At 41.0% G+C, this 14,145-nt stretch overlaps 2 protein-coding genes across 8 annotated transcripts in view; one reads left to right on the top strand and one right to left on the bottom strand.

The window, feature by feature from the left end:
* VPS50 (VPS50 subunit of EARP/GARPII complex) overlaps window positions 1-6,645 on the bottom strand; it is a 120,604-nt gene extending 113,959 nt beyond the window's left edge. Inside the window, exon 1 of the mRNA XM_043462594.1 lies at window positions 6,491-6,645. Within this exon, the coding sequence (XP_043318529.1) occupies window positions 6,491-6,523 (33 nt within the window). The 5' untranslated portion in view covers window positions 6,524-6,645. The remainder of the gene's footprint in view (window positions 1-6,490) is intronic.
* Window positions 6,646-12,665: 6,020 nt separating this feature from the next.
* Window positions 12,666-14,145, top strand: part of HEPACAM2 (HEPACAM family member 2) — a 59,725-nt gene continuing 58,245 nt past the window's right edge. For 6 of the 7 annotated variants that reach the window (XR_006268446.1, XR_006268445.1, XM_043462596.1 and 3 more), the window contains exon 1: window positions 12,698-12,875. Coding sequence is in view for 5 of the 7 variants with exons in the window: in XM_043462596.1 (XP_043318531.1) it covers window positions 12,797-12,875 (79 nt within the window). In the remaining 2 variants the exon portion in view is untranslated. Of the gene's footprint in view, window positions 12,876-14,145 lie in introns of all 7 variants that reach the window. The other variant, XM_043462595.1, reaches the window with a different exon arrangement.

Genomic DNA, 14,145 nt, shown 5'->3' with positions numbered 1-14,145 from the left:
GTAACAACATCTCAGAGGCTCTTATAAGGGATAAAGGAGATACCATATATGAGAGGCCAGAAACAGTGTCTGGTACATGGTAAACACCCGTTAAGTGTTGACAATTATTCTGAACATCATAGAGAAATGCTTTTACCTCATCAAAACAGAAACCAAGAGTTAGGTAAATGCCTCAAAGCACAATATCTGACACTCATCCGTATTTTAGGATTATAGATCCGATTAGCAATTTTATAAATCTCTATTAACAAATACGAAGTCATCATCTTTATCTCATCTTCACCTCTTTAAAGCAGGAAGTCATGGCTATAACTATGCTGCTGCTTGTTGTTCTGTCACTAAGTCAAGTCCGACCTCTTGTGACCCCTCGGACTGCAGCACACCAGACTCCTCTGTCGTCCACCATCTCCCGGAGTTTGCTCAGGATCATGTCCATTGAGTTGGTGATGCTATCTAACCATTTCATCCTCTGCCGCCCTCTTCTCCTTTTTGCCTTCAATATTTCCCAGCATCAGGGTCTTTTCCAATGAGTCGGCTCTTCACACCAGGTGGCCCAAGTATTGGCGCTTCAGGTTCTATAACTACAGTGCTCTGCCTTTTTAAAATTGAAACTTTCACTCTAATCATTAGCCATTGTTTGATTTTCTTTTGTATCTGGTTTTCGTTTTCATAATTTCCCCATATAAAATCCATCATAAATAATACATGCCTCTGCAACTTTCTTTGCCGAATCAGATTACACTTCAGATTCACCTCTGTTTTGTCTACATGAATCTTCAACTTTCCTCGATGAGAGCAGCAACGCAGGCCCCGATGATCAAAAGGAGCTGGTTTGTGATTCCTTCTCTTTTCAAGCAAAAGTTCTGGCAAAATTCAGAGTGTTTATCCTCAGCCCTCGGCTTCTCTCAAACCCCCCCGGATCGGGCCTTCCTCCTCACCACTTACTGCAGTGCTGTTGAGTCACTGATGGCCTCACTGCTGCTCAATCCAGAGGCTCACTCCTGTTCTCACCCTCCACGGCCCAGGTGCCGCAGTTAATACAGCTGCTCACTCCCTTTTCTTTTAGGTTCTTTACTTGGACCTAACTGGTTGGGATGTTCTCTTTATCCAACAGATATGTACTGAGCATCTGCCACAGGAGAGACGCTCTTTGGGACGCTCTTTGGGATGCTCCTTGGGATGCAGGAGAACGCTTCCAAGGGGACGCTGCTCCCCTCACTGCTCCTTCTCAATCTGCCTTCCTAAACCCCCGAGCTCAGAACTCGGAGTCCTCAAAAGCTCCAACTGCAGACTCTTGTTTTATTTCTACACTTACACCATTGGTGATCTTAGCCAGCATACACACCCTCCTTATGCTCGTGACTCCTGAATGTTTACCTATACCCTGGATTTCTCCTCAAAAATTCAAGCTCTTTCAGCCCAACTGCCTACTTTCTTCCTCCAAACAGCCAAGAGGCTTTCAAATGAACAAGTCTAAAAACTTGCTTCCTTCCTTCAACCTGTTCCTCCCTCAGTCTTACCCAGGTCGATTCAATTCTTCCAGTTGCTGGGGCCAAACCATTTGGAGTCAACCTTGAAGTTTCTCTTTCTCTCACAGCCCAAATCCGATCTATTAAGAAATTCTGTCAACTCCACATTCGCAAATATACCCACAGTCTGACCTTTTCTCAACACCTCTGCTGCTAGCATCCTGAGGAAGGCCCATGTCCTGCCTCACTTGGATTACTGCAGTAGCATCCTTGCTGGTCGCCCTGGCCTTCCCATGAGTGAGGAGAGAAGCAGAGAAGATGAGACGGAGATGAGGCTATGTGACCTGGCTTCCTGCCTCGCTCTCTGACCTCATCTCCTGGTATTTCTCTCCTCACTCACTTCACTCCTCCCACACTGGCCTCTTGCTGCCCCTCTAAGATGCTCCTGCCTCAAGGCCTCTGCATCTGCTTTTCCTTCCACCCAGAATGCTCCTTCCCAGACATCCTCAGAACTCACTCCCTCACCTCCTTCCAGTTTTTACTCAAATGTCCCCTTCTCAGCGAGGCCTTCCATGGCCACCATACCTAGAAAGTGTGCGCTGTGTGTGCTCAGCTGCTCAGTCGTGTCCGACTCTTTGCGACCCCAGACTGTAGACCACCAGGCTCCTCTGTCCACGGAATTTTCCAGGCAAGAATATTGGCGTAAGGTGCCATTTCCTCCCACAGGGGATCTTCCAGACTCAGGGATCAAACCTACATCCCTCATCTCCTGCATTGGCAGTGGTAAGCACTGAGCCGCCTGGAAAGCCCCATCTACAAATTATAAACGACCCTAAATCGCCAACAACCCCCAGGACCCTCTAACCTCTATTCCTCTGAAACGTGTATCACCATGACTGCCTTCACACATGTCTGTTCTGTTACTGCTGCATTCCCCAGACCTAGGATGGTGCCTGGTACATAGAGTTCGGTAAGCACTTGTTGAACAAAAGGACAGAGGCCAGCATCATAGAGAAAGGAGAACAAAGCAACCCATGTAAACAGAGAGAGCTAACAAAGGCTGCTCTACACTCTCCTCCAAACCAAGATCCTTGGAGAGCTGAAATGCCAAAAAGTGTCAGAGACCTTAATTTCATACCTTTCCACATTAACAGCAATATATTATCAGCATATTCTTTAGTCCCTCCAAAAAGAAACATCTTTATTTGTATTTATTTGAAATACTGCTATATTTAACCTAATAATAAACAGTACAAATAAAATTCCCAATGCTAGGCAGCACCCTGCTTTCATACCTCGTAGATTCATAAAAAGTGTATTAATAATGATTAAATATGAGGCTTCTCTGGTGGTTCAGACAGTAAAGAATCTTCCTGCAATGCAGGAGATCCAAATTCGATCCCTGGGTCAGGAAGATCCCCTACTGAAAGGAATGGCAAACCACTCCAGTAGTCTTGCCTGGAGAATCCCACGGACGGAGGAGCCTGACGGGCTACAGTCCATGGAGTTGCAAAGCATCAGACATGACTGAGCAACTAACACACACAAACATGTGGAAGTCAAGTCATAAACAAATATAATTAGGATGACCTTAAAACTCTGTGTGAAACTCCTAATTTTACCTCACCTTCTATATAGTACAGTTCCAGCTTTTTGTGTGTGTTCTTTAGGTTTTTTTTTTTCCTATCCCAGCTAAGCACAGATTTTACCTGCTCAATCCGATAAACAAATGACTAAGGCTGAAGAGTTATCATTTTCAGAACAATTTCACTACATTCAGGAGACATAAACTTATTATCACTGGTTATTTGGACTTTTGTATCTTTTCTCTCTCACTCACTCTTACAAAGTAGGGTTAGAAAACAAACCAACCAAAGTACAATGATGGCAATGTTGACTACACTGAACCACCAGCAAGTAACAGGAGAGGGCACCAAACGTAGCTGCTGCACAAAAGTCCAAATTCAGCATGCCAGAGGCAGTTTAGGGGTATTAGTGGTACAATGTACAGAAGTGTATATTGTTTTAAAAGTCAAATGGCACCAAAGTGAGCCTGAAATCAATGATTGCTTAAATTTCTGCAACAGCCGGCTTCCAGTTTTCCGGCTTTTCCACCATCAGTGCAGCCACGGAGATAATCTCTGTGGTTATGCACTTCTTTGTTAGCCCCAGGAACTGTTAACTCCTTTATTTCTTTACTTTGATCACATCACATAAACACTGCTAGGAAAGCCCCACGTGATACATGCTATCATTCCTGTTAGAAAGATGTGAAAACAGATATTCAAAAACGGTAACAATGGGGCAAGGATAGCCTCTTCATTAAATGGAGCTGGGAAAACTGGACAGCTATGTGTAGAAGAATGAAATTAGAACACTTCCTAACACCATACACAAACATAAACACAAAATGGATTAAAGACCTAAGTGCAAGACCAGAAACTATAAAACTCTTAGAGGAAAACATAGGCAGAACACTCGATGACATAAATCAAAGCAAGATCCTCTATGACCCTCCTCCTGGAGTAATGAAAATAAAAACAAAAATAAACAAGTTGGACCTAGTTAAATTCAAAGGCTTTTGCACAGCAAAGGAAACTATAAGCAAGGTGAAAAGGTAACCCTCAGAATGGGAGAAAATAATGGCAAATGAAACGACTGACAAAGGATTAATTTCCAAAATATACAAGCAGTTCATACAACTCAATACCAGAAAAACAAAAACCCAATCAAAAAGTGGGAAAAAGACCTAAACAGACATTTCTCCAAAGGAGACACACAGATGGCTAACAAACACGTGAAAAGATGTTCTGGCTAACAAACACGTGAAAAGATGTTCTGGCTAACAAACACGTGAAAAGATGTTCAACATCACTCATTATTAGGGAAATGCAAATCAGAACTACAATGAGGTATCACCTCACCTCAGTCAGAATGGCCATCATCAAAAAGTCTATAAGTAATAAATGCTGGAGAGGGTGTGAAGAAAAGAGAACCCTCTCACACTGCTGGTGGGAATGTAAATTGACACAACCACTATGGAACAGAGTATGGAGATTTCTTTAAAAACTAGGAATAAAACCACCATATGACCCAGCAATCCCACTACTAAGCATATACGCTGAGAAAACCAAAATTAAACAAGACACATGTACCCCAATGCTCACTGCAGCGCTCTTTACAATAGCTAGAACATGGAAGCAACCTAGATGTCCATTGATAGATGAATGGATAAAAAAGCTGTGATACATGTATACAATGGAATATGACTCAGCCATAAAAAGGAATGCATTTGAGTCCATTCTAATGAGGTAGATGAACCTAGAGCCTATTATACAATGATGTAAGTCAGAAAGAAAAAGACAAATATCATATACTAACACATGTATATGGAATCTAGAAAGACGGTACTGATGAAATTATTTGCAGGGCAGCAATGGAGACAGAGACATAGAGAACAGACTTGTGGACACGGCGGAGGTAGGGGGGAAGGAGAGGGTGAGATGTATGCAGAGGGTACCATGGAAACTTACATCACTACATGTAAAATAGATAGCCAATGGGAATTTGCTATATGACTCAGGGAACTCAAACAGGGGTGGGATGGGAGGGAGATGGGAGGGAGGTTTAAGGGGGAGGAGACATATGTACACCTATGGCTGATTCATGTTGATGTTTGGCAGAAACCAACAAAATTCGGTATCAATTATCCTTCAATTAAAAACTAAGTATTTTTTTTTAGTTAGGTAAAGTTGCTCAAGGTCACACAGCTACAGGATGGACCAGGATTCAAAACCATTGTCAAGAAAGAAGTGTTATGAAGCATAATACCAGGACTCAACAAATCTTACTATCCACTTAATTAAATATTTTATAATTCACAGAACTTTAAAACTTTATCTTCATGACAACAACAACAACATAATTTGACAGAGGAAAATAATCACATAGAATTTGTGTATTCTTCACCAGAGACCTACAATGTGTAATCTACTCAGATGTCTCTCAAATCTAAACTATCAAATAAGAATTTAATTTGGAATTTGTAGTCTTTTTTTCATCAACAACAAAAATATTCACAAATGAATCTTTCACTAAATGCTTTGCCTCCACATACTCCAAAGTTCTCAAAATGACACTGATTCAAAATTCTAATCTAAATTACCCTCTCTTATTATTATAAAAATAACAAAGAATGATCAATTCTAGTAAAATATTAGAACTGAAACAAATAAAGGTATCTAAAACCAAACCATAATCAATAAGTACATAAAAACAGATTTCTGCCATTTCTGATTTGAAGGAAGCTGACACATTATTAGGATATCCCTATAATTTATGACAGAAAACAGCCAAAGCTTTTATTCAAGATTTAACATTCTGGCAAAAAATAAAAGATCATTATTTTGCCATGACAGTGACTTTGTTTTTTAAAAGATCATTTCACAGACACTATCTTACTGATGACCTTAATAACAGAACTGTGAAACAGGATGAACAAAAATAATTATTGTTCTCACTTTCGCATAAGGAAACTTATGCTACTCGATTTAGGGACTTGCCCAAACTCATAAAGCTATCAATATCAATTCTGCCTTCAAATTACTGCTTCCCCCCCCCCCATTCTTTCTAGTCATCTTTACTGCATAGACCTCACTTTCCTACCCAGGCCACCCTCAGACAACCAGGCAGCTTGGGGATAAAGGGAACCCGGCAGTATAGCTAGGGCGATCACTGGAAAATTGGCAAAAGGGGGAAGGGGGAGACAAAGATAACCTCCGGCTCCCTCATTGGCCTTATCTAAAGGAATGTTTTTGGGTCCCCGGGTCCCACCTGAGCAAGGCTCGGAACCCCGCGGGTCAGGTGAGTTTTCCAGGGTGTGCCCAGAATTTATAGTGCCCCTGACACCTGCCACCACCTATAACTTGGGTATCTGCTTGCCTGCGGCCCAGGGACAGAATATCTCGGCTCCTCTCCCAGCAGAGATGAAGGAGACCTTTGCTTCAGGCTCTGTAACTTACCTGCCGGGTCATAAGAGATTTTATTTTTTGCATGTCGAATTCGTGAGGCGGTATCCTGCAGCAGAGAACTAACAAATCACACACAACCACCAAACTGCTGGCCCTGACACAGGGAAGCCATAGTGAGTGGTCACGTGGAACTGCCGACCTGGGTTTCTCTTCCTATCCCTTAGCATGCTGGGAATTGTAGTCCTCCGGCTGCCGTCGCACCTGTAATGGAGGCGAGAGAACGGTCCAGGTACTACATTTCCCGGCAAGCAAAACAGCTGACGCTACGGTTAAATGCGCAAAACTTGTTGCTCTGAGAGACCGCGGCAGCCGCCAGTCTTTAAAGAGGTACTAGGTATCGGTAGCTCTGCTTCGGGGAGGCGGCAAAAACTTAATTCTTAGGTGACCAGGAACAAATAGCGAGGAGGCAGCATATAAACCTGACTGACATGACGCCCCCTAGGGATGTAGTGAAGGAAAACCCACCTGGTCTCCCGGGCGAAGTGAAAGGACGACAGACTGACGCGAAGGGACTGGACGCTCCAAGAGAGCTTGGCCGTTCCCCAGGTGGCGCTGGGCTTGGCCTGAGGAAACGTGTGTCCCGTGCTGGCTGTCCAGGTTCGGGCTCTTCTTCCTCAGTCTTGGTATTCACAGCGGAAAACTAAAACCAAAGGATTTAACTCCCCACTTATCCTTTTACCACCTATGTAATCTAAGGCGAATCAAGATAGAAAATATGAATGCAGCAACAGTCGTAAGTAGGCATGTCATCTTAGTGTTCTCTTTTCAACTTACAGCAGTTTAGTTACATTGAGGAAAGCAATAAGGGAGTCTTTGGGGGCTCAGTTTAAGAAAGAACTTTCCAATTATAAGAATAACAGAAATAAGTAACCCAGAGCTAACAATAAATAATAGCAGACATGTATTGAGAGCTTGCTACCTGTCAGAAACTTACTGTCAAAAACCTTGCTAATAGCTTTACTTGTGGTATCTCACTTATCCACACAAGTAAGTGAATGCAATTAATAAATTGTAAGGCACTTCATAATTATGAAGTATTAGAGTCATAATTCTACCCAGTTCTCTACTCCAACAGAACCACCCTGTGCATAGTTTTATCATTGTGCCTGACAATTCCTTTTGAAATATATGCTTACCTATATGCTTTTCAGACTCTATTACTTCTCGCCCCATGAAGAAATTCCAGTGCCTTTTGGGCAACCTTAGTGTAGCTCATTACAGCGGATTACCTGCTATAATCTTAACTGCTAGACAGTTACTGATAGGCAGTCCCTGAAAGAGAAACTGCTGACCATATGGAATGAAATGAAACCCAATTCACTAAACATTTGTTGATTTCTGGGCACTAGTCAACCCTATTCCGAGCACTTCAAATTGATAAAATACAATCGTGATCCTTAAGGAGTTTACAATTTAGTTACAAAGCATGTATTAGAGGAGATCTAAGTTCAGTAGTTCTCAAACTTGATTGTTCAGATTCACCTGAGGAGGGAACAGTTGTTATCATTTTTGTGGGAGTTCTTTGTTTAAGACCTTCAGTGACTTTTATAGGCAGCCAGCTGTAGAATTTAAAATACACTGTTTAGAATGAACCCAGATCCAGACCCAGAATTTTTACACAAGGTTGCAGGTGACAAAAAAAGAAAAGTTGTTTTGTTTTTTTTTTAAATTTCATTCGTTTGGTGTTTTCCTATCAACCAAATTGGGGAAAAGAGTGGTTTCTGTATCTGCTTGACCTGAAAAGGCAAGAAAGCATTAAAACTCTATTTAACTCTTAATACTCTACATTTTAGTATGTTTCTTTTTAACTAAAAGGAGATGGACAACCCAGGCCTCTAAAAGTTCAAAGGCTGTAGCTCTAATAGTAGAAGCATGGAAAGTAAATCAGTGCTATTGTCTAAATAAAATATATGCCCTAATTCAGCATACCCTAACACTATAGGAAATAGTTGAAGTAAACATGATAGGTTTTTTGACTCCTTAAGCTAAAAAATAAAAACAAAAACCTAGAGCCCTAAAGCGCACTTTTTTAAAAAGGTGAAGCATGTTATTTCATTTCCATTTTTCAAAGCTACATATGTAAAACTTATTTAGGGGACTTCCCTGGTGGTCCAGTGGCTAAGACTCCACACTCCCAACGCAGGGGACCCCGATTCAATTGCTGGTCAGGGAACAAGATCCCACAGGCTGCAACTAAGAATTCGCATGCCACAACTAAAGATCCAAAAATAAATTCATTAGACTTATTTAGTACTCACACAGTTGCCTGAGGGTCATTAGTGGTAGACCAGAACAAATTAGTGAAAAGTGTGGATGGCCTCCCAGCAAATCCTGACAAAAGTTTTTAGGATAGTAGTCCCTCTGTGAAGGAATTCCCGCCCCATTTTTGTAGATTGGAATATCCGGGCTAAGAAGTAAGTTGATCTGATTCGGGGCAGTCACATTAGCTGTAATGTAGGATAAGGGCTTCCGTGGTGGCTCAGACAGTAAAGATTCTGCCTGCAGTATGGGAGACCTGGGATCATTGGGTTGGGAAGATCCCCTAGAGAAGGGAATGGCAACCCACTCCAGTATTCTTGCCTGGAGAATCCCCATGGACAGAGGAGCCTGGCGGGCTACAGTCCACAGGGTTGCAAAGAGTTGGACACGACTGAGTGACTCACACACACACACACTTGAGCGACACACACACACACCACAAGGGCATAGTTCTGATGGCCCAGATAGAAGGAGCCTCTGAAGCTTAAATTAAAACAGAGATCCCGGTTTGATTAGGACCAGGATGAATTTCTAGTCATCCTATAAATATCAAAGCAGCAGAAAGATGTGGCCTCCCCAGCAAACATAAAGACATTTCCTGAGCAAGCAGTAGTAGAAAAACAGGACACTTGCTGAAGGTAAAGTACTGATCTGGAGAGGGGCCCTGGAAGGAAGATGTTGCTGATAATCATGTAGTAGCCATATGAATTAATCAGGCTTCCTGGGAGGCAGTACTATAGACCTAAAGGTAGGAGTTAGCACAGGCATGGGTGATTGTGATGGCCTTCTCTAGCAGCCACCTCTTCCCTGTAAATTCTGATCTTTCCTGAGGTCTATCAAATTAGAACAGAAGACAGGGCTTTCTTTCCTCAGTTCTTGCATGCGTGCATGCTCAGTCATGTCCCACTCTTACAGTCCCATGGACTGTAGCCCACCAAGCTCCTCTGTCCATGAGATTCTCCAGGCAAGAATACTAGAGTGGGATGCAATTCCTTTCTCCAGGCGGTTTTCCCCGACCCCGGTCTCAAACCTCTGTCTCTTGCTTCTTTTGCATTGGCAGGCAGATTCTTTACCACTGAGCCATCTGGTAAGCCACTGTTCTCTGTGGACCTTGGCACTGGCGTGTCACCACCTCTCCTTCCCAATTCTTCCTACCATTCCAAAGCATTCCTATGCTACTAGTAAATGTGTGGATGTTTGAAATCCATAGGCTCCTGAACAGAGCTCCTCTGGGGGTTACAGCTGAGATGTGAGATGTAGCTGATGGAAAGTTTCTAACAATGATAAAACACTTTAAACCATCTGTAATAGCACTTAAAAACTGAAAAAAATTGAAGTTATATTTTAGCGTTATGTTGTGTGGCTTCCTGTGTGAAAAGTGAAGTCGCTCAGTCATGTCCGACTCTTTGCGACCCCATGGACTGTAGCTTACTAGGCTCCTCTGTCTATGGGATTTTCCAGGCAAGAATACTAGAGTGGGTTGCCATTTCCTTCTCCGGGAGATCTTCCCAACCCAGGGATTGAACCTGGGTGTCCCGCACTGTAGGCGGATGCTTTACTGTCTGAGCCACCAGGGAAGTCTGAAGTTACTCTAGCAGATTAAGATTTTTATTCCTACTACTGGCCACTAGAGGGCGCATTGTCATGATTTTTGTCTCAGCACTTTCCCAAGATGAGCCAGACAGTCGTCATTTTTTAATATGTGCTTGCATGCTAAGTCACTTCAGTTGTGTCCTACTCTGTGTGAGCCTCTGGACTGTAACCCGCCAGGCTCTTCTGTCCTTGGGATTCTTCAGGCAAGAATACTGGAGTGGGTTGCCATGCCCTCCTCCAGGGGATCTTCCCAGCCCAGGGACAGAACCCCTGTCTCTTAAGTCTCCTGCATTGGCAGGCAGGTTCTTTACCACTCGCGCCACCTGGGAAGCCCTTTAATATGTGTCTCGACATGAAAAGATCATCTAATTCATTTTGATATTTTATTTATTTATGTAACATCTACTATCACTGTATCATAAAGGCTATTTTAATATAAAAAACAAAAAAATGCAGAATAAAAATCATTCCTTTAAATTGAGTAAATTTAACATTAGGAAAAACTCACTGAATCATCTTTATTTATCTCACTTTGCTTAGGACCCAAAAAAGTTCATCATGAACCAGCACTGGGTTTGAAAAACACTAGAAAGAGCTTATTTACTAAATTGCAATTCAAGATGGATATTGATTTAAAAGATGTGAGGGGGGAGTCTATCTGCTATCTGTAGAATTTCAATATTACTTTCCAAATTGTTTTGTAAAATCCAATATTAATATTTGTAGGCATTTCTCAAGCATCAAGTGGGAACCAGAAGACATGGACTAAGGAACTTTTGGGTTTATTTCTGGGGGAACAACTTAAGAAAAATACTAGTTAATCACTATGCTAGATTCATAAATGAATAAGACCAGTCTTTGTGTTCGAGGACCCAGAGGGAAAATAAACTTGCAACAAAATCAGTTGAGGTTAATGAGATAAGTGCTGCAACAGTGCTGCTATCTCTAGACTGCATATACAAGATTTAGAAATAGCACAGAGAAAGTTGTGGTATAACAATTACCTGGGGGGAAGTTCTTACCCTTTTTTTTTTCCTGAAGCTTGGAGAGACCTCTGAAGAGGTGACCTCTGAAGAGGCCTCAGGTTTTCCAACAGTCACTTTGCTCGTAAGAGCAGATCCGGCCAGGCTGGGCTTCCCTGGTGGCCCAGACTGTGAAAAATTCGACTGCAGTGCAAGAAGACTCTAGAGTTTGATCCCTGGGTCAAGAAGATCCCCTGTAAGAGGAAATGGCAACCCACACCAGTATTCTTGCCTGGAGAATCCCATGGACAGAGGAGCCTGGCAGGCTACAGACCATGGTTTTGCAGAGTTGGACACGACTGCATGACTAAGCTTGAACACACACACACAGGTCTGTTAACCTTAATCTAAAAAATGTTTCCAAACTTAAATTCCAAAATAACCATCACTCTCTTTTTTACCTTTAATTACAATCGAGGAATATTCTTTCTTCACCTATTTTATCATCAAACTTCTTCAGTGAGCCTTTACTTTTCAAAAATGATTTATGCAAGGAATTTTGCATGATCTGATGCAGATTTGTTTTATATAGTAGAGGCTTGGACTGGAAACTTCTTGCAGTAGATGACATGAAATGAAATAGGGGTTAACTTACAGCTTGGTAAATTAAGCGGAAGTGCACTGCCTGGCAGTGAAAAGCCAGGCAGAAAATCCGTAGCCCAGGCACCACTGTAGAGGCAAGATGGTCTCTGAGCCGTTGGTTCACTTACTCTGTGCTTCAGCTGTGAAAATGTGGCCTCAGATGTTATCTGTTATAATTATGCACAGTCCATGATTCAGTGTTACTCGGAAACACACCTGTGGTTTGCTTTTAAAAATAACATGAATCCATAGACTCAATAAAGCCATGGTGGACATTTCTAACAGGAAATACTACACAGAAAAATACATATTTAAAGATATTAAGATGCTCTGTTTTCTTTGATATAACTTTTACATGTTATTTCATGGTGATTTATAGCTATTTTAGCAGATATATGAAATACTGCGATTTTCATAGAAAAAAATTTAATTTCAAAATAATGGCATCGTTTTCCATGATAAGATACTAGCTTCTGTTTTTTCAGAAAATTTCACAATATGCTCTTGATTATTAAAGCATACTGTTTTTTATTAGAGTCACCCAAAAGGATGTTTTCCTTCATGTGATGATTAACAACTAAGAACAATTGATGAAACATGCTGACAATTACTGATAATCACTAAGAAGTGGCTCTGAAAGTCACAAGCCTGTCTTCTTGCAGAGCATGTAACAGGTGTTCCCACTCCCTGTGTCCTTTGTATACACATTCATTCTGTATTCAAATCACAGAAGCAAGAGGCAAGGTAGGGTCTGGTACCTCACTGCTGATTTCCCTGGCAAATAAACCAGCAGCTGCTGGTCCATGAACCAAGTTACCGCCAGGACCAGGGCACTGTGTGCATGGAACAGGATGCATTCATGGAACCCTTCAGCAGCACGGCTGGGGTCCTTCGGTGCAAGATATACCTCCTTCTCTTAGGTAAGGCACTGCATAAAGTGCATTTCAACTACTTTTTTCAAAAATTGTGAGCATAAGGTAAATATTTGCTCTTGGCTGTAGATTCACTCAGATAATTGAAGGACAGCACAGAACCTTTTAACAATAACACAGTTTGTTCCAGCAAAGAAACAGGATCATTTAGGAGAAAGGAAGTTCAATCAATAGATGGTTATTGTTTTCTGAAGACAACAATTATTGTCAATAGCACTCATTAAGAAAATTAAGATATTCTAAAAACTTAAATGTGTTCCTTTTTTTTATAGAGTTTATATATAGGTTCAATACTCTTTAATGCATTCTACTTTGGCAAACATTCTTATAGGTCATGAATTTGTTACCACTTACCGGGAAACTTAGAACAATTTATGAACATAGTTTCTGGCTGTTTTAATTAAAGATATTGTGGTAAACTGTTAACTCCAGCTATTTTTACCTAATTTATGAAATGTGGGGGAAAAGTTAGATTCCAAACTGATAACAAAAAATATACACAATAGGGAGAAATGTGTTTAAAAGTATTATTTCTCCAAAATACCTTTAGTCTTTCTCTTTGCCCAATATTTAATTCAATTAATTTTCCCCCTCTACTTTGTCTCTCCCTCATTCTCCTCTTTATCCTTAGAATTTAAAGGAGCCCACTGTGTCTATGTCATAATTTCCCCAGACGTTCTTTTTCCATTCTTCCTATATCAGCTTTAAAAATCAAGTTAAAAGAATGAGTCAGTTTCTTATTTTGTTTATATCCAACAGACAGGAATTCAAAAAAACCTTTTATTCCTTAAATTTTAAGAACAAATTAGCTAAACAGCCACTTAAGTTTTTAACCTTCATCAGTATTTAGAGCTTGCACTTACTGGTATTTTATGGCTTAGTCTTCATAGTACCTGTGATTATTTACATTTATACCTAATGTTGTTCATACTCCATGTACTTGAAATGTACAGTTTGTTAATTTTTTAAATGTTTGAGTTTCCCATAATTGTGATTGTTTTTCCATTACATTGTTGCAATTACCATAGCTGACTTTTTGTCTTTGTGCATTTTTCTGGGCTTCAAAAGTATCGTTTGTGGCAGTGCCATGCTTAATTTTTTACAACAGGACTGCTGTCATTTCTAAGTACTTTTTTACAACTGGCTTTAGGAAGCACTGAGAGTCAATTCATTTGAAGGATTCTACCAAACTAAAATTAAACATAATTTCGAGAAATAGCATGTCCATAAGTAGCTAAAGCAGTTATTATCCCTTAAG

The sequence above is a fragment of the Cervus canadensis genome, chromosome 3 (genome assembly GCF_019320065.1).
Source record: "Cervus canadensis isolate Bull #8, Minnesota chromosome 3, ASM1932006v1, whole genome shotgun sequence".
NCBI lineage: Eukaryota > Metazoa > Chordata > Mammalia > Artiodactyla > Cervidae > Cervus > Cervus canadensis.
This window is presented reverse-complemented; position numbering and strand designations above follow the sequence as displayed.